The 21,375-nt window shown below is 37.9% G+C and overlaps 1 protein-coding gene across 3 annotated transcripts in view; it reads left to right on the forward strand.

The window, feature by feature from the left end:
• MRPL11 (mitochondrial ribosomal protein L11) overlaps positions 1-21,375 on the forward strand; it is a 206,243-nt gene that overhangs the window by 31,019 nt on the left and 153,849 nt on the right. For all 3 annotated transcript variants that reach the window (XM_044078222.1, XM_044078221.1, XM_044078223.1), the window contains exons 3-4: positions 7,206-7,301; positions 12,238-12,331. In XM_044078222.1, the coding sequence (XP_043934157.1) occupies positions 7,206-7,301; positions 12,238-12,331 (190 nt within the window). The remainder of the gene's footprint in view (positions 1-7,205; positions 7,302-12,237; positions 12,332-21,375) is intronic.

The following is a 21,375-nucleotide window of genomic DNA, read 5'->3' on the forward strand; positions in this document are numbered from 1 at the left end:
ATTATATATACCAACTCTGATATAGCACTACAGTGAGGAAAAGGGTAAATTTTCTGATCGGCACTGTGCTGCGATCTCCATTCAAAAACTTAGGGTTTTCAAAAACTCGATCATGTGGTCTCGACCGTATGAATTTCGAGTTTCTGAAAACTCTTATCAACTGATAGGGAACCACCGCCACACATACACTCATATATATATATATATATATATATATATATATATATATATATAGGTTTACTATCATATAGTCAATCCCACTTCAACGATCAACATATGTGCGAAACTCAGCAGAACCGTAAGTATGATTACTACATTGTTGAACCTTACAATGGCAAACATTCGCTATAGCAAGGTTCGACATTGTAGTGCAGATCGCACTATAGTGGGGATCGGGAAATGTACCCTTTCCCTCAGTATAGTGCAATCTCAGAGTTTGTGTATATAAGTAAGGGGGGGGGCTTGCCAATCATGCTAACTCTTCTCCTGTAACCCCTCTTCCCTATGCATAAAGGCACACCCCTCTTAGGTGCCTGTGGCAGGATACTGCCTGTTTATCAAAAACACAGCATCCATGGTACCTGATAGCATCCCAGACTGTCCTACGTGGGCTCGAACAAGAATTAGCAACACCATTGGGTACTCTTTCAGTCATAGTCTTAAGCACTGGCTTTGTCCCAGCTGAATGGAAAAAGGCTACTGTTATCCCCTTGCACAAAGGTGGTGCTTCCACTGACCCTGGAACTATAGACGTATTAGCCTGACTAGCCTTATTTGCAAGGCCATGGAGAGAATCATCATGGACTTTATCAACAAAGATATTGGTAACCTGCAAACACTTGACACTACTCAATATGGATTTGTCAAAGGGAGATCATGCCTGTTAAACCTAGTGGACTTTTTCAAGACAGTAACCAAGGCTCTTGATGAGGGGAAATCTTTGCATACAGCCTACCTAGACTTAGCCAAAGCCTTTGACACTATCCCCCACTCAGGCATAATTGACAAACTCACCCAGCTAGGTATCGACCTGTATATCATTAGATGGGTCCCTAACTGGCTCACTGATGTTACCCATATAGTCAAAATAGGGGAATCCACCTCAAACAGCAGCCCTCTAACCAGTGGTGTTCCACAGGGATCAGTCCTGGTGCCTGTACTGTTTGGAATCTATTTCTCAGAAATGCAAGCTAAAACTAAAGATATGTGGCTAACAAAGTTTGCTGATGATTGCAAACTGGGAGCAGTCATAGGATCTCCAAACGATGTCAGCAACCTACAAGAGGATCTTACACAAACTAATGACTGGTGCCAAAGTCATGGCCTTAATACATTTTTTAGCATGGAGTTTATCATCCCTTTTGGTAAGAGTGATGTTCCTGCTAGCTACCACATCAATAACAATACCCTAAGTATGCACTCAGTGGTGAGAGACCTGGGCACACAGGTTGACAGCAACCTTACTTTTGATCACAATGTCTCCACAGTGGTAAGAGGGGCATTCTGTGTTGCTTATCTCATAAGTAAGGGCATTGCCTCCGGAAAAAAATAAGTTATAACCTCCCTGTACTCTTCCTCATCAGGACAATAAATGAGAACAATGCCCCTTTTTGTATGTACCTTTCCAAGCAGATACAGCAATTGGGAGACCACATAGGTTCCTCACAAGGAAAATTCAAGGTCTTCGTTCTCTGAGGATTGTCTGAAATCAATGTCACTTTATTCTGTTTTATACAGACTACTCAGATGTGATCTCTGACTTGCATATAAGGCAAGCTTTGACCCTGCTTTTATTGGTAAGCAAGTCAAATAGTACATGGGTCACTAGCTCTAATGGCCTTAACCTGGTATTTGACATTAATAGAATCTGCTGGAGGGACAGATTTGCCTCCCAGAGATTAGCACTCCTTTGGAACAGACTACTGCTTCATGTCAAGCAGAGCACTTCAATGGCCTTCTTCAAACGCAATCTGGATGATTGGATGAGTAACCGTAAATTCATCCCAGGGGTACCACCTTGGTCTGTTTTGGACAGAGATGATAGGTGCTGATCATGGAAATAAGGGTAAAACTTGGCTAGGCTTGTAAGGACCCTAGAGTCATTACCCTAGTAACTGCCTATGATCCTATGTAAATGAAAAATATGTCTGTTCTTGTTGTGGCGTTATTTTAGATCACCAGCAGTTCACGTGCGACTCTCTGCTGGTTCTTCAATGACTGCGTCGCTTATCCTATGAGCAAGCTCCAGATCTTTTCTCGCACTCTTAGACAAATTACAAACCTGTTTCTGTGTGGATGCCATTCACTGTTTAAATAAGGGAAGAGGTTTCAAGTGACAGGACATTTTCAAGTCACTCTGAATTCCCCACTTTTGTAGGTACTGAAGGTAGAGAAGGATAATGTTCATTTACTTCATCCCCTCCATTTTGCTGTACCTTCAAAACTTCTTGTAATACCAGTTCTGGATCAATAAAAGGTTTGTTCCACCTCCCCCTAAAATGATACTCTAAACACTGCTGTGTACAGCTTCCATTTTAGACATGCAGCCTTACATGCCTTAAATGATTGGCGAAATGTGTCTAATCTGGACCGATTTTCCATGGAAAGTCTCTTTGATTCAGTCATTAGACTAGTGCCTTCTAGTCAGAGCTGTACAAGTATTTCCTTTAGTTGATGGTACTGAGATTTTAAGTTCTGGCCAATTTCTTCTCACACTGTTTACTGCATAGACCTTGTGTGTGTGTGTGTGTGTGTGTTTTATATATTTATTTTATTTATATATATATATATATATATATATATATATATATATATATATATATATATATATATATATACACACACACACACACACACACACACACACACACAATATGTATGTATATATACATACAAACATATATGGAATCATTTTGTTGGTCTGCATTTTATGGAGTTGACTTTCTAGTTCCTTTCATTGGATAATTTTACATCAATGAATGAACTACATTAGTGAAGTACAGAGCATTGCTGCATTGCAGTGTAAATAAATTGTGAAGTGCTGTTCACTTACAGTGCTACGAGATGGTGCAAGTTTTTTTTTCCTGAAATCTCTACAGTTAAGGTAAGGGTATTTGCCTTTTCCTCACTGTTATGTAATATTGAAGTTGGTATGTTTTAAAGCAGCATGGCTGTGGGGTTTTCAGGGTTACTTCCTTCCTGGTAATCACTGTTTTCAGTTATTTTGTATGGTTGTGCATAGTGTGAATCAGTAAATTTCTGAAGTACTTTCAGATATAGTGAATTATGTCTCTAGCGCATAACAGTAACTGATTTTATGTCCTAGATAGATGCGCGCACACACACACACACACACACACACACACACACACACACACACACACACACACACACACGCGCGTTTGTTTATATACATATGTATTTATAAATTTGAATATATATTATAATAACAATATATGTATATGTATGTATATATATATATATATATATATATTTATATAATTTATATTTTATTTTAATAATTTTATATAATATTATTTTATAATTATTATTTTATTTTTGTGTGTGTGTATGTGTGTGTGTGTGTGTGTATATATATATATATATATATATATATATATATATATATATATATATATATATATATATAGATCTAACACTCATTTTATCTAATCACACAACACAGAAAAAGTTTAATGTAAAGTATATTTACTTGAATCACATTTTGTCTATCATATGTCAGAACATATTCCTCCAAAAGTTATTTTATTTTTGCAAGCCCCCCTACACACTCCCCCTACTTAAATATTACTAAGTACTACCCACTCCCCTTACTTAGTATATTTAAGTAGTTAGTATATTTAAGTTCACAGTCGCAAAGCTGTGGAAAAATGAAAATATGGCCATCGGTGATTTACTGTTTGGCATGCTTTCTCTTTTCTCTGCAGCATTGTTACTACTATTAATGTTTAGCCATTTATTTACCTTGGTTTGAGTTTTACAAGAGGATACAGGCGTTTTTACATTTTAAAAATAATAGAGTATAGCAGAGAATGTCCTACAGTAAAAAGAACAATCTTAACTGACATCCAGAAAATATACCAGAGAAATTGTGAGTAGACATCTTTAATAGTTATATGTACTTGTTTTCAAGTAACAAATTGTAGATTCCATTTTTCGTTTACCTTTGGATTGTTTAAGGCTGTTATGTTTTATAGGTAGGGCACACAGCACAGTAGCATTGTACATGCTATATTAAAGTGAGTCATAAGCCCTGCAGTGCAGAACAGCACCACTGTGCACCATATATTATACAGTAGAATAATTCAACATTGTTGTGGTGTTAGCTGTAGGATAATATGCATGGGAAGCACTGTGCATTGTAAACTTAAATGACATAAGTACGTGTCTACACAGTCTAAATTACAGGCATGCTTCTCAGTTTCTTAACGTTAAAGTCATACTAGTGATGTTTAAAAAATCATAGCAAGAGTCTGAAAGAGACAGAGAAGTAGATGGTGTTACTGTACTAGATCCTCTGTTAGCGATAAAGAATATTTCTAAGGGCTTTCTTCTATTATACAACAATGTATGGCCCCCTTTAAACAGGTCCTGAGCTTATGAAGGTCAGTAAATCTTGGAGGAGCATAGGAAAATATGAGCACCAAAATAATAGTATTATTTGTAAATCTTTGCAGCTGAGAGGTGTGCTGTTTGTACTTTGCTGCACAGTGTTGTACACCAGAGATGAAGGTAATCATGGTGGACAACTGGGGCTAGGACAGTTTGTGGGAACATACAATACAGTTTGCCAGTTTATTGAACTGTGCTCATTACCCATCCATTTCATCCCACTTGAGTCTTGTACTCCTTGATTTGAGGTCATAACTAAATGAAGACCCTTTCAGGTAGGGGCATTGCGATCAATAGTAATTTTGTAGCTGCAGTTGGAACACTGTGTTTAACCATCCATGGCTTTATTAGCACATGTGGCATATAATTTACATCTGTATGTTTATATGCACGTCGGTTTGTATTAAGCGATGACTTGTGCCTTCAACACTTGACACTACATTTGAATTTCAGGGGCCTGATTCTGAATGCGTTCTGTTTAGATTTTGCAGTGACCCAAAATATGGAGAAAAGTTAATGCTGAATTTTTAGTTACATCGGTGATAGACTGCAACAGTACACTGGAAGTAACTGAGAAGGAGAGAATATAATGACTTTTATAGTAAGCAAGCTTCAGTGTAAAAATTAATTTTGAGATACTGCCTTGCCCAGGTCAAGGCCAATTTGAGTTTTCATATATCTTTCTTGTTTTCCCATGTGGGTCCTATTCACTGCTGGGTCCTATTCACTGCTATTTACAGCTTGAATAAACAGTGCACAGTCATTCAGTAGCATGCATTTTTGTTAAGAAGGCTTTCTGCTACAGGAAGCTGAAGTTACTTGCTGAAAGAGTTTTCCCGATAATACTCATACCCTCTTGGGTAAATGGTTAACCCTGACAGTGATTTGTTACACTGCGATACTGCATGGTGAATTCTACTAACAATCATCTCGGTCTTCTGGCATACCTTTATCTCATGTCATGTGTCATACTGCTGCATTCCATCACCAAGTCAGTCTGCACACGGAATGGTGGATGATTTTTTTGGTATGTTCACCACCTGTCCATGCAGCTTTTTAATCATTAACTTTTAAAATGCAGCTTACTGAAAGGGCAGCACACATCCTAGAATGCTTAAGAAACCCAATATTTGTGTGCTTTCGTTTTAGCAGACATACTGAGGTGCTAACTACTGTTGCACAAGTGTTCTATTAGCCAGACTGTAGAGCATAAGCACTTCCATAACTGGGAGAAGCCTTGCTTTGACTTGGTTTTACCCTTGACCAATGTTAAATGTAGCAACTTTTCCTTTATTTCTTCCTCTGGAGAATATCCCCACAGTACATTCATACATAATTTGCTTTGGAACTCCTTTATGGTTTTCACCCAATTTCTTCTAATCCCAAAGTTTGTTCAAAAGGCTAAACTTAAAAAAAAAAAAAAAAGACCAGGTCATTCACGTTGATCCATATTGGCCATGGCAAGTCTGGCTTTCATTGCTTTGCCCTTATCTTATGGATAAACTTCTATACTGGTGGTAGTTCTCAATCTTTCTGAATTGGTTGATCAGTAAGCTTCATCAAGACCTTTCACTATCTGGCTACATGATTACTCGCTTTCCAGTGATGACTAGTGACATTTTTTATCAGTGATGAAAAGTCCAGATATTTCTGCAGGTTCAGGTGCATAGATAGTGTGACATTTCCTTGTGGTACCTTGGTTGGGGACAAATGCCATGTCCATTGAAATTAATTTAATCTGAAAATATTCATTTTTTAAAAGTAAACCAAGCTGTAGAGTTTGCCACCTTGTCAAAGCTGTTTTTTTAGATTGTGTTAAATTTTGCTGTCAGAATTCAAAATAGCTTTTTCTTAATGCTTAAAATCCTCTCAACCAGAGTAGTACTCTTTGGGAAATGTGTATAAAGCAGCTATGTGGGTATTGCAAAATATATTTGCTAGATAGATGTGATTTCAAAGTCTAGGTTATTCATTGGCACCCCAGAATTAGGAGAATATTCCCAAGATAAGCCCCCAGGTGAATAAACTTAAAACTTTTGTCATACTGGATGACGAGGCAGAATGTTCCATTTTAGACATGAAAGTTGCTTACTGTAGCACTAGATCTAGATAGGTTGCTCCATCTTTGCCAACATTACTCATCCACTTTCCCTTTGTTTCAGTCTGGGCAGGTCCAGGAGGACTACATTTTGTTCTTGTTGAATCTTTTATAATTTTATTGTTCTGTCTTAGTGCAGGCTAACTAAGATTTTTGGAGGGTCCTTCTATTTTTATTTGTAAGGAGAAGGTTCCTATTAGTCTGTTAGTTTCAGGTTCCCACGTGCATAGGTCCTACCACCATAGATGTCTTGATTGACAGATGAAACCTCCGTTCCAGATCTTTCATTGTGGCAAGTGTGTAATTTTGGTTTCTTTATATTTTTATTCTGCTTTCTAATGGACTATTTGTTTTTGCCTTCCATGTAATGTCATAAACACTGCTCCTTTAATGCAAAGGTATATATGCTGCTAGTTTTAAATGTTGCAGTCGTAGTGTTTGATTCTTTATTATTTTTATGTCTTTGTTTATACAGAGGGGCATTCCAATTGGCCAGTTCTGCAAAGATTTTAATGAGAAAACAAAAGACATCAAGGAAGGAATTCCACTGCCTATCAGGATCACTGTGAAAGTAAGCCATGACCTCTCTATTTCTATTTGATGATAATCCTTTTCAGTTATACGCAGGAATCGTGCCCAGTTTCTGCTTGATGTTATAGAATATTGCTATATCACTGAAGTACATCTGTTGAGCTGCATTTGTGTAAGAATGTTCTGTAGTTCTAAGTTTTCCTTTGAATTCTATCATGTAATCTTTTTCTGCAAACATAGGTCTTTTGGTGTACTATTATTTTTATGCAGTGCTTTGTAACTACATTTTGTTGTTTGCTTGTAGTGAGCTTTCATTTTTTTATTAAACCATTGGTTATGCTTATTTTTTGCAAAAGTTGATAATTTTGAAATGTGGTTATCTTGTACTTTTAATAATATGCGTGTAGTTGATAATTTTAGGTGTCATTGCTGGTAAGGAAGAGTTGCCAGTTAGTTTTAGAGAGTTCTTTGTAGTTTAGGGCTGAAGGTGGTTAATGGTTGGGGGGGCATTTATTGTTTCGTGTACTTAGTTTAAAAGTTATGGGACAGTGATCACTAAAGGTAGAAGGATGATTGCCCATGTTAGAAATTGTGTTTGCTGTTAGGTTGAGAAAAGAATGTTTCTATGAAATGAAATTGGGGCTTGCATTTTTTTTAATTAGATGCATTAGGCCAAGGTCAGGCCAGTGCCTTGACAGAGAGAGATAAAGCCATGACCATAGTTCAGGCAACACACAATTGATAAGTGGCTGAGACATCTGAGGTGCTGGCAGAGGAAGAATGGCTTGAGGGTAGGGTACACCTGGCATTTGATCCATAGCAAAGACCAAGGATGAGTGGGGGTGGAACATTATTAATGGGGATAGGTGGGGGCTATTGACTGAGTCGCTGCTGAGGTGGAAAGATATGTTAGTACATCACCATTGCACTTCCACCACTCTCACCATTCTATGTTCAATGGTTATGTGCTTTGTGGGGGGGGGCAAGGGTATAACAGAAAAACACGCCTTGTCAGCAGTGTGAAACTGCACCAGAGTCCTTTATTTCCTCATTGACCCCATATGTGGGTCAGTTAGAGCCCAGGGGAGGTCAAGGCAGGTGCAGTAGATCCAGAGAACAAGGAGCAGATCTGACAGCACCTGACAGTCAGCTGCCAAGAGCCAAAAAAAATTGTTGTATTAGGCCAGAGTGCACTGAGCAAGTCCAAACTGACTGGGCTGGTGGGACTGAGAAAGCTCAGGTTAAAATATACTCTTAACAATTATATCATTGAGATGTTTTGTGTGCTGAGAAATTGATTAATAAAATTGTCTCAGCTTGGGCTAGGTTGTCCTGAGAATTGAGACATAGCTGACTAGTAGTAGGCTGTTTTAGTTGTTCAGTTGTAAATTCATAGCTAGCCAGTTAGGGTCATGGATAATTTTGGGAAGTATTTTGTGCATGGACTGAGGCTTCAGTGTTATTTTTTTAGAAGGAGCAGGGTACCTTCTCAAACTGTAATCCCTTTCTGACGCTAGAGAGGTATTTGTGACCAGGGAAGTGTTTTAGTTTTGGAGTGTTGGCTTTCACCCATAACTCTGTGATATCAACAGTATCTGAGTTGTGGATACATGGAAATAAACTGGAACAACTGGATTCATTTGGCAAGCTTCCTATATTAAGGATGGTAGTTTTTGGTAGATTGTTTGTTTATGCTTAAATTTGCCCTGCGAACCCCACCATTTTACCTTTGAACAGTGTTATGCCCTCTTGAACTCTCGCTTCAAAGTTCTTTTCAATTTATACTTAGGTGGAACTGTTGAAGGTATCCTTGACACTGGATTTGTTTTTGTGTGAATTTGTGATAGGGTGCATTAATAAAGAAATGTAATAAATGAACAGGGTGGAAAGAGTTTTTTTTTCTTTTTGGGTTACCCTAGGGGGATGAACGTGAGGGATGGATTGCTTGGCTTATTTGAGTATAGACTACTCATTGGGCGACTCCAGTTTGGACATAGCTGCCAGGTGTTGGGTTATTATTAAGGTGTAGCATAATCTGGGAGTCTGGTATTGGGAGGAAGTTGGAGTTGAAAGGGAGGAAATTGGGTTACAAGAATAGTAGGTAAAGAGTATTGTTTACAGTCATAGGTAGTGTGGTGAAATGCTTTGAGTTAAAAGAGGTAGTAATATGCAAGTTATTGAAATATTCATGAATGAGAGGGAATTTGGAAAGTGGGAAGATAGCAAGGAAGCTGTTATTTTTAGGGACTACTGAGATGCAGTTGTTTTGTAAAAGCTGGTTTGGTGGTAGCATTATAGTTGCAGAGTAAGGATATGTATCATATTTTGTAAAGGATGATAAAATGGGTGTACTGATTTTTTACTTGTTACTAGAATATTTGAAATGTTAAATGAGTGTAAGATTTAAATGGACTTGTGGGGGGGCTACTGATGTATTAGTGTGAGATTATAGACTTGCTCTGTTTAAAGTTAGAGCAAGGGTGGCTGTTGTGTATGAGTCCCCTGGGACAGATAGTGGGGAGGTCATATACTGGTTTCTTTAAGGGAGAAGGACAGAGTGGAGCTACGCAAGTGTTGATAGTAGGGTATAAAAGTAGTGAGTAGTGGGGCAGTTGGGGAATGGAAGTGGGAGATAGTGAGAATCAGGAAGACTGCACAAGCACAGTGCAGCAGCAGCCTAGACAGAGCACTGGTGAGAAGGTAAGAGCATGTGGATGTTTAATTAAACAAGTAATAGCACCTTAACTGAAATATAAGGTAGAACATACAAAATGTGCACTACAGCATTCTGCTTAGTAAAAGGCCTTAATTAAATGAGAAAGTGGTGCTGCCAGAGAAGTACTTAAGGAGGCATGATGTAAGAGTTGTACACCATGTGTAAAATGCCCTAAAAAGAGAGGTAAAATAAGCCGTAGATTGCACCAGGTGATGCTATTCTAGCAGGTGCAGTATATTCCAAGTGTCTGATTTCATACAGCGGTTCAGTAATAACAGCTTTGAGGTGTGCTGCATTCCTAGAATGTCTCACTCCGTCAAGACATTATGAATGCATGTTCCATAGAGAAGGGGAGAGTTCCCAAAAATGTTGTTGAAATCATTTCCCTTCAATGAGGGAGCTGTATTGTACTATGAGGTCAGCAGGATCTCAGAATGTTATAAGATGCCTTAGAGTTGTTTTTTTGTGGGGAGCTGAAAAATTTAAAAGCCCAGTGTTGAAGTTATGGATCATTTCAGACAGCAAGAGAGAGAGAATGCTGTGAAGCGAGCAGGGCTTCAGAAAAAAAAAAACCCCAAAAAACCTAAAAGACACGTATCAGAAATTCATCCAGTAAAGTTCTGCTATCCAAAATATAAGTAAAATGAGCAAAAATACATTAAAATAAAAAGCATCGAGTCCTCCGATAATTTAAACTGATTAATGTATTTGATGTTGAATGAACACCTGGTAAATTTCATAAAGTGCCAGTTCTGTGTAGTTTACTGTGATGAACTGTGATTCAGCCATGTGTCATCTAACATTCTAATGGCAATGTTCAAGTGTTACCATCAGAAAAGATAAAACAAGAAGTGATGCATGTGTGTCTGAAGAGAGTTTGGGAACTCGAATTACAGTAATGTCATCCTGATGTCAGTAGTTAGCTGTTATTAGTTATGAAGAAATTGTTTTCTTCATATATTTGATTTGCATTATCAAGTAATCTCCATTTCAGATGATGGTGTAAATATTTCACCATGGACATAATTTTTAGCAATTTCACTTGGCTTTCTTGTTAAACTTGCATCAAAATCTTCTGAAATGAATCACATAGATGTACGTATTCTTAAATATGGCATCACTGAGAGATTCTGTCTTTTGAGTATCCTACCAGTTTTGTAGTAGGCAAATGCTCAAGTCACAACACTTGGCCAAAACTTGAATTCCTTGAACGAGGTCAATATGTGTGAAGTTTGCTCCTTTCACTTAGTCATCTATTTAAATCTGAAGTTGCAGGGAGCAAAGTTTGCACCCACAGAAAAAAGAACTCCCAAAAAGTGAGTTACTGAATTTGTTTTTGATCAATTTGTGTTTTTTTTTTTTTTTTTTTGAGTGTGTCTGCAGATCATTGTTGCTATGGGTTTTGACAAATATTCAGAGTTAGACTTCTAGTCTGCTATTCTATAAATGGATGTTAGTTGTGTGGTGAAACCCCATTTATTTGCCATATGAGTATTCCAGTTTCTCTAAGGGTGCTTGACCTCAAAGTTAATTAAGTTTAGGAGGAGGGACCATAATTCTCCAGTGCCTGAGGTTTGTTTCGTTACTGAATTAATTCATGTCATGTTTATTCAATTAATGTATTTCAGAGAATTTTAATTCATAGATTATGCCAAACTCCCATAGCTGGCCTTAAGCTTAGGACAACTAGGTGGCCGTCTAGGGTGCTACTCTAGCAGGGGTACTTCTTCAGTATTATTTGTTTTTGTAGTAGAGAAGTGGTTTCTTTAAAATGTGTTGAATTACCACAGGAAAAAACTGAAGAGTACGACAAGTGTGAGAAAAATGAAGTAAATAGTAATTTGGATGGTGTAGGTAGAGCAGTATAAGGGCACTGGGTGGTGTGTGAGGCACTGTGGAGCCCTTTTGCCTAGGGCACCAGCTGACCAAAGGTTGGCCCGGCAACTTTCCACCCAGTTGATTAAGAACAAACATAAAAGTCACAGATTTAGCAAGAGACTTATCTACTGAGGGCCAGCTAATTATTTTGAGAGTGGTCCTGATTTTTTATTTTTTTTATAAATTAGTATGATGTGGAATGCCACAGGAGTTCATACATGACTTAGTTTTGCATTCATCTGATAGTTAGATCTGTGTTTTACAGTAGATTTTATGACACAATTGTGTAATCTTAGTGTATTTGTTCAGAGTTAACATGTTGAATAACGTATTATACATTTAGATGGTGTTTTCAAGTACTTTTGCTGTTTTGTATTTCAAGCCTGATCGCACTTACGACCTCAGGATAAATCAGCCAACTATTTCTTACTTCTTGAAGGCTGCTGCTGGTATAGAGAAAGGAGCAAGGAAAACAGGTAAACACGTTATACTGTGAAGTGATGGATATTTCTGTTTTCAACAGCATGATAGAGACATGGTGAACACTTAATGTGGAGCAAATCATATGTAACATCCATTCACTGCATGCCAGTGTATGCTTTCTCTCTTCAGCACCTTACACATGAAATGCTGAGATGTATTCATGCAAAACTTTTCAGTCTAAATGCTTTATGTAGCATCAAGCAAATGTATGTTGATGCAGTGCTTTTTTGCTGCTAATGGGATTTTCCTGTGACACTGTGCAAATGTAAGCAGTGGTGGTGCTTTTATCTGTATATAGGTGCAGACTGGATTCTCATATAGTGGCAGGTAGATGAAAATAGTGGAGTAAAGTTGGAATATCTAACGGATCAGCGTAGGAAAACGTACATAAATCAGCGATGAAGCAGAAGAGACTGCAAACAGTATAAACAAACCTACACTGGCTGCTCGCACATAGGCACAGTGTTTGTTGGTCATGCAGTTCCTTAAAGGGGTTTTGCAATATTTACCCAATTCTGGAAAAAAAAAAAAAAAAACTTGCTGCTTCGGGCTTGAATTTCCCGAGTGACCAGCTTACCTGTTCTCTGATTGTTGGTTTGACAGCTCAGATTTTCTTTTCTTTTGGAAGACGCTCTTAGTGGCCATCACTTCTGTCTGCAAGGTACTGGGGATTTAAGACTTTGTCAGAAGCAATATTTAGTTTTTCATAGCTAACCTACATTTCTTTCTATCTCCCAGGCTCCGTTCTACATGAATTTAGTGCATTAATTTGAGAATAAAACATCTCTTCATTTCCTTTGCTGCAGAAAAGCAATGGCTTTTAGTGGCCAAGCAAACACTTTCTAAATTATTTGATAACTTCACTGTGTTTTGTAATAAGATGATCCTCAAGTTCTCAGATAATGCTCTGTCAAATATCAGTCTGCTAGGAGCATGATTTCTGATGGTGCTTGTTTTAAGAATGTCCGCACTGAAGTTGTATTAAATGATTATGACAACTGAAAGAAGTGTTGGCTGTCTAGTCAGTCCTGCTTATAGAACTGTTTTCATTGAGATGCCTGTCTTCATCCTTTCTATTTGCTGAGTAAATGTTTGTGTGGTGTTAAATTCCACTTTGTTCTACAGCTGCTATTAAAAAGTGCTTTCTAATTCTTGGTTGAACTTGTATCCTTGTTCAACTAGGTATGCTACCTCCTGTATCCTCTGTTTTTCCTCAGAAGCTGTATGACATCACACTGCCCCAAAATGTCTTGTGCACCAATAACATGTCTCCCCTTTCTTACAATCCTCAAGTGGAAATAGATTTGACTTCTCTAACATCTTGTCTTATCTTTTGTCCATTTATTACCCTGACAGCTGTTGTTTTCACTTGCTTTGATTCCCTTGTCTCCATATGGACAGTGGAAACTGAAGTCTATTTGGAATCTGATCCCAGGAATCTGTAGAGATAATGTCACCTCCTGATGCAGGCCCCACTGTCTTACTGGACTTGACTACAGGATTTTGACTTAATTCGTAGTGGTTCTTTTTTTCTGTAACTGCAATATCAAGGTCTTTTATGTGATCTGTGGTTTTAGTATAATTTCTGTTAGTGTGTTTTGCATTTTGGGGTTATTAGAGCTTTGTGATGTGCTTTATCCTTCACATGTGTTCAAATGTCAGTTGGCATTTCTTAGTTCACTTGCCAGTTTCCTCAGGTCCTTTTTATCTTGTTATCCCCTTATTCTCCCTGTCTTATTGTCATTCCCAATTACGTTGAGCTAGTTCAGTGGTCCTTTTTGATTTCTTATAAAAGATGCCAAAGAAAAATGGTCCCTCGGTTGTTTCCTTTGGAATCCTGCTATTACTGCTGTTTCATTTGTAGATCACCTATCTACTATTCTTTGCTTCCTATCACCTTTCTGATTTAGTCAAGATTTTGTACTCCAGGTCCTTTCAGCTGCCTGTCAATCTCCAGTGAGAGACAGAGTCCATACTTTACAGAAGTCAAGGCAAACATTCATAAAGTTTGCTTTAAGTTCAGAGAAACCCAGACATAAACTGTGTCATTTTCAATTGGTATCAAAGCCTAACTTATGGGCAAAATATACATATGTACACATTTAGAAAATGGAACAAAAAGAAGTAATTGAGAGATCTGACTGTGGGACAACTTGAATAGAATTGGGTAGACCTAACAAGTAGACTGGAATAGAGGTGGGTGATGTGCTTAGCATGTGGGGCAGTAGTTTAGCTTGTGAAGATTTGGGTGGCAAAGGATGCTGCGTCTGAAGGAAATGAGGAAGCGTCTGGGAGAATGTAGGCAATAGATGTTAGTGGACTGGTTATAAAAGGACTTGGGAGGCAACAAGGGGTCTGTAGCTAGGATAGGGTGGGAATTGTTGGGGGAGTAAGGCAGAAGTTTTACTAGGATTGCAGACAAATGGGTTTGCTGCAGAGTAAGTGGAGGGAGAGAGAGGGAGAGATGTAGCTGTGTAAGATAGGACAATGAGAAGGAAGCCAGGTTGGAGGGGACAGGTGCAGGCAACAGTGACAACTGGCATAGGGGACTTTGTGCCAAATGCAGTCATACAGGAGCCAGCAGCACAAGGGTAGGAGGAAGGAGGCTAGTTGGGGGGGGGGGTACTTAAGGAGATGGAAATGACAGATGTTGTGAGGAACATAAGTTAAAGGCTTGTAAGATGCATGCAGGATGGAAGGCAAAGGGCTCATTTGCATCACAGTGATAAAAGAAGCCAGCAAAGATGGTGAGGAGGGCTGGGAAGTAATAAAACTAGAGTGGGAAGGGATACATATAGGAGTGTGGGGACAAACAGCAGGAAGTAAAGGACACAAGAGCCAGTATAGGGAGAGAAGTATGTGTTTTGGTAACTGATGACTCCGTCTCCAAGGGGATTAAGTGTCTTAAAAAAGATAGGAAAGACTGAATTGCACTGAATTACAATGAAACCTGTCTTGAGAATCAATTGTAGGAAGTCATGGGAGGATATGACAGTGGTTGTCAGCAAGTGTGAGGGGGTGGACAGCCTGTGATGCATGTGGACTTCATTATTCTGTTAGGAGAGACAGTTCAGTTGATATCAGACAAGGCAAAAGAAATAGTTTTTATTTCATCTCCTTCCACTGACCAGCTGTCCTCCTCTGATACCTAGTTGACCAATAAGTTCCCCTTTACCTGCCATTGGCAAGGGTCGGAGTGAATAAGAAGAGTGTCATACTGTGAGCAGATAGATTTTATGTCCTAATTCCCTCTTGTAGGTTCCAGACTCACTTCATGGATTTACTTACCGAGACAGATGTCCCCAGCACCATGGTGTCATGCCTGTCTTGGGGCCTCTCCTCCAAAGAGGATGCAGTGGGGCACTGCGAAGCCATGCTCCTCCACCCCATTAGCAAATTGTCTCTTATGAGGGACCCTCATGTCTGACCTGTTCTGCATTGCATTACATTGTCTGGTAACACTTGCCGCACATCAGCTATACTCCTTCGTAGCATGCCATCCCCACCTCTTAGCCTAAAGAGTGAGACAGGCAGAGCCCTTTCATTTTTTTCCCTTTCCTTTGTCATCTTGTTGGGGCCACTAATTGAATCTTGGTCATCTGGGTTGTAGGCTGAATCTTTCTGCTGTGCCATGGAGCCAATGTGTAACAGGGAGTTACCAGGAGAGGAGAATGGAGGTAGCATTCAGTTGAAACCGTAACAAACAAGATAGGGCAAGTGGCAGAGATAACTAGGACAGGAGGTTGGTGATACCATTCTCAGAAGAGTTTCTTGTGCCAGCAACCAGCTTATTGATGAATGAGAGGTTTGTGAATAATGGCAACACCAACAGCACTGGACAATAGAGAGGGTTTTGGCAACAGCTAGGGGGCAGGAGAGAGACCTGACAAAGTGGCTTTATTCTAGGAGCAGGATCCATCTTAGCTCAAAAGAGGCGGCACTGAGTTGAGCTGGTTTGAAAAGATAACATTTATTTATTTGACATTTGTTTCCTGGGAAAGTCCGACTAGGCCAGTAAGTGCCCATTTTCATCAGAGGCCTGGGGACAAAAGCTTCCCAGTCACAATCTTTCTAAAATCAAGTACAGATATTTTAAGTCACAAAGTATCATGTTGCACTACAAAACGTAAGAATGAGAAAAACAGAGCATATGTTTCATAGTAGACTGCAATGAAAAACCGTAACATGAGTTGGAGAAAATATATGAGGAAAAAGTCAATAGTCATATTATTTGTTACATAGATTGGTATGTGATAAGTGAGACCTGAGATAATTCTAATAAGATATTTAAAGAGATATTAGAGTTTACATGATTAGAGAGAGAGAGTAAGGGGAAATTGTGTGATCTCTTAATATGAGAGATGGTGCTCATATTATAGATAAGAGTGCAGGGTGTCTTCAGGTAGCTTAGGTGAGTAGGGATGAAAGAGAAAGAGGTGGAGGAAAGGTCTGTAGAGATGAAATGGATAAGGTAAGGCAGTGGAACAAACAAAAGAAAGGAGTAGAGTAGGATGCTGGAGAGGGTTGTGAAGTGTGATTTGGGTTGAAGAGGGTGAGTGAAGTATAGTGAGTAAGTTCAGGCAAGATTGGCACAAGAGCAGGTCCAAGATTTTGTAACATATTCTTTTAGGGATTTAAAGGTGGGTAAGTTAGAAGTAGTTCTGTTGGTTAGAGGTAAGGAGTTCCTTTTTTGTCCAGTGGATTTAATCAGTTTATTTATGGTGAGAAGTGATTTATCTTCTGATGTAAGAGTTCTTTTAGGGAAATGTATGTTGACTAAAGGGGTAAGAGCTAGGCAGGCTAATGGTCTATGTATGATTTTATGTATTGTTTGTAAGTTGAATGTTGGAGAGGTGGAGGGGAGCTCCAGCCAACTAAGTGTGTGCAGAGCTTTGCACTGATGGGTAAAGGAGGATGAATTAGTAGCAAACTTGGTAATTTTGTTGCAGCAGCTTTCAAGTTTGTTTTTTATGGAGGATTGTAAATTTTTGCTCCATAGAGTAGGGAGAGCAGAAGGTAGGTTTTATCTATATTAATTTTTGTGGATGTGCTCAGAAAATATTTCTTTCTGAATAGCATGTCTAGTTTTAATGGGTTTTCTTGCTATTGGATGTGTAGGTCAAATCTAAATCTATTACTATTTCTAATAGTTTAGTATGGTGGACTAATTCAATTTCAGTGCCATTTGCCAAAAAGGTTTTGAAAGATGCTTTGTAAGCCAGGTGTCATTGGAGATAACAGCTTGAGTGATTTGGAGGAGAGTTAGTGTTTGAAGAGCAGCTGTAGCGTCATCTGCACATATAATCAAAACGCCTTCACAAGAAGATGAATATAAGCTATTGATAAAAATATTGAATAGCAGAGAGTCAAGAATGGATCCTTGTGGGACTATTGTGGAAGTGGGAAGGTATATAGAGATGGATCTTTGCCATTTTACAGCTTGTTGCCTGTCTATATATTTACACATTTAAAGTAAGATGTGAGGGGTGAGGTGCATCATAGACATAGGATTGGGGTAGGAAATAAAACAATAGAAAAGTAAAAAAAAAATACACAAATCACAAGGAGCAGACAAGAGTGGGCTTTAGTGCATTGCAGTTCTGGAGTATGAAGTAATGAACATTGACTCTTTTGAAAGGAATCCAGAGGAAAGTGTGTATGGGAATGAGGATAAAGAATATGACCACAGACTAGAAGAACTAGAGATGCTGTCGTTAGGGTCTCTGAGACGTGATGTGAGGTGCAAAGCTTTCAGGCTAACCACCTTTCATCAGTGCTATGAAGAAAGTACATGCATCACAATTTAAATAGGAGTTACTTAAAATCACATCATACCAGCCAGCCTATCATAATTCCTAAAACATTTTCCCACATGTAAAACTATAAAAACTAATTAAAACAATGAATACTTAAAAGAAACATACAAATTTTACAAAATTTTCCTCCGTCTTTTCACTAATATAGGTTTGGTTTTAAGCTGACTGCATTATTCAAACCTGGTTTGCAGTCTGCTTGCAACCTACGTATCCACTCATATTCCGTTATTTCTAAAATATTATTCATATCACCACCTCTACTTCCCATAGTTACAATTTCTATCACTCTAAACGTTAAAATGGTGTTTCTGATAATTTTCTACCACATGTTTACATAAAGCATTCGTATTAACATTTCTCCTAATCTCTGACTTGTGCTCTACTATTTGTTCTCTAAGTTTTCTGGTGGTCTTCCCCACATAACATGATGGACAAGCCACGCATGTGGCAAAATAGACCACCTGAGCTATACTGCAAGTTGCAGAGCTGTTAAATAAAAATTCCCTGCCTATTGAGGGGTGTTTAAAAATATTTGTGTCATCATAAATATCATTGCAACAACTACAATTAAGGCATTTCATAGTCCCCATTCTGCTAATATGACACTTTTTTTTTGCTTGCTTAAAATCCTTGTAACATAATTTTCTTTTCAAGGATTCAGAGTTCCTATAAGCAAAAGAGGGTTTTTCACCTATCATTTTCCAGCATAGCCATCAATATTATCCAATTTTTTTTTCTATTACCTGCCTCACTTCTTTTGTATTGACATTAAAAGTAGTAACGTGCCTAATTATATTATCCTTTCCTTTCATTAATTCTATTTCCTGTATTCCACTTCGCCCCAAAATGGGTTTGTATTTACTTTGTCATTCCTTAAACACATCCTCATAAACCTCTTTTAGGGTTTCATCTGAATAACAATTCTCTATGAACTTTTGCATCATGTTCTTAATTTGCTCATCGAATTTCCTTTCTTCAGTATTCAACCTACTCGTAATTAACTGTGTCTTCATGACACCTTTAAAGGTGTGAGGTGCATGCATACAGTGCCTGTTAACATATCTGCTAACATGCACATCTTTCCTATAGATAGTAGTTTCTATCTTTCCTTCCTTCCTTTTTATATACTTCTATGAACATCATATTATTACTTGAAGCTGAAATTTTAAACTCTAAAAAGTTTGTATCTCTATGACCTTCAGCTATCTAATGACATCACAATAGAACTTTTTAACTACTTGCTCAAGAATCCCTCAGATTTATGGGATTCCAAAGATTCACAAATCTTTGGAGAATCCCCCCTGAGACCAATAGTCTCAGGAGGTGGATGGATGATGGAACCAATTTCTAAATTTTTACAAAAATCTTTGAGTCACTATTTGCAAAGATGTTCCAGTATACTGAAAGATACAAATGATTTTTTGCTTAAATTACATGAATGGTACCTAAAACATTTGGGTAAAGACTTTTGTAACATTAGACATCACATCTCTGTTCACAGTAATACCCAATGACTACGGGGTGGAGGCTATATGCAATTTTTTAAACACTGAGATAAGGTTACAAGCCTGACAGATAGAGAATATCTGCACCTTGCTAGAACTTGTGCTGACAAAGAATATTTTCATTTTTGACACTGAACCTTATCTGCAATTAGATGAGGTAGCCATGGGCAGCCCAGTAGCAATGGGAAAACCAATACGTTTGTAGCCAATATAATAACTTGAATAATGGGGTTTGTTTTTATCAAAGATTTGTAGATGACTGCTTCCTGACTTGGGATGGAAGTATGCAGGAGTTAGATGAATATATCAGGTATTTCAACTGAACCACAAACTTTTTAGAGTTTAAAATGTCGGCTTCAAGTAATAATATGGTGTTTTTGGACGTAGAATTATATAAAAAGGAAGGAAAGATGGAAACTACTATCCATCGGAAAGATGTGCATGTTAGCCGATATGTTAACAGGTGTAGTATGCATGCACCTCACACCTTTAAAGGTATCTTGAAGGCACAGTTAATTAGAGCGAGTTAGGTTGAATACTGAAGAAAGGAAATTTGATGAGCAAATTAAGAACATGATGCAAAAGTTCATAGAGAATGGTTATTCAGATGAAACCCTAAAAGAGGTTTCTGAGGATGTGGTTAAGGGAAGACAAAGTAAATACAAACCCATTTTTGGGCGAAGTGGAATACAGGAAATAAAATTAAGGAAAGGATAATATAATTAGGTACGTTACTACTTTTAATGTCAATACGAAAGAAGTGAGGCAGGTAATAGTAAAAAAATTGGATAATATTGATGGCTATGCCAGAAATTAAAAACATGATAGGTGTTGTATTAGCAGAATGGGGGTTATGAAATGCCTTCATTGTAGTTGTTTCAATGATATTTATGATACAAATATTTTAAACACCCCTCAACAGGCAGGGAATTTTTATTTAACAGCGCCACAACTTGTAGTACAACTCAGGTGGTCTATTTAGCCACTTGTGTGGCTTGTCCATCATTTTATGTGGAGAAGACCACTAGAAAACTTAGAGAACGAATAGTGGGGCATAAATCCGAGATTAGGAGAAATATTAATACGAATGCTTTAAGTAAACATTTGGTAGAAAATTATCAGAAACACCATTTTAGGTTTAGAGTGATAGAAATTGTAACTATGGGGAGTAGAGGTGGTGATATGAATAATATTTTAGATATAAAGGAATATAAGTGGATAATTAGGTTTCAAGCAGGCTGCAAACCAGGTTTGAATAATGCAGTCAGCTTAAAACCTATATTAGTGAAAAAACAGAGGGAAATTTTTGTAAAATTTTTATGTTTCTTATAAGTATTCATTGTTTTAATTAGTTTTTATAATTTTACATGTGGGAAAATGTTTTAGGAATTATGATAGGCTGACTGGTATCATGTGATTTTAAGTAACTCCTATTTAAATTGTGGCGTATGTACTTTCTTCATAGCACTGATGAAGGGTGGTTAGCCCAAAAGCTTTGCAGCATTAAATTTATCTTTTTTGGCGTGATTTTGTGTTATTTTAAATATTCTTTACTATAGTATTGGCTTACTTCACAGACATGATGTTGGGTACACAAGATCTTATCAAGAGGAAATGAAGTTGTTCTGAACAACAAGGAGAGAAAGGGCAGGAGAGCGCACATGTAGGAGATTGTAGGAATAAGCTGTTCCCTGGATCTGTAAAAGTGCTTCTTCA

This window comes from Protopterus annectens, chromosome 7.part0 (assembly GCF_019279795.1).
Source record: "Protopterus annectens isolate FY-2018-M chromosome 7.part0, PAN1.0, whole genome shotgun sequence".
NCBI lineage: Eukaryota > Metazoa > Chordata > Ceratodontiformes > Protopteridae > Protopterus > Protopterus annectens.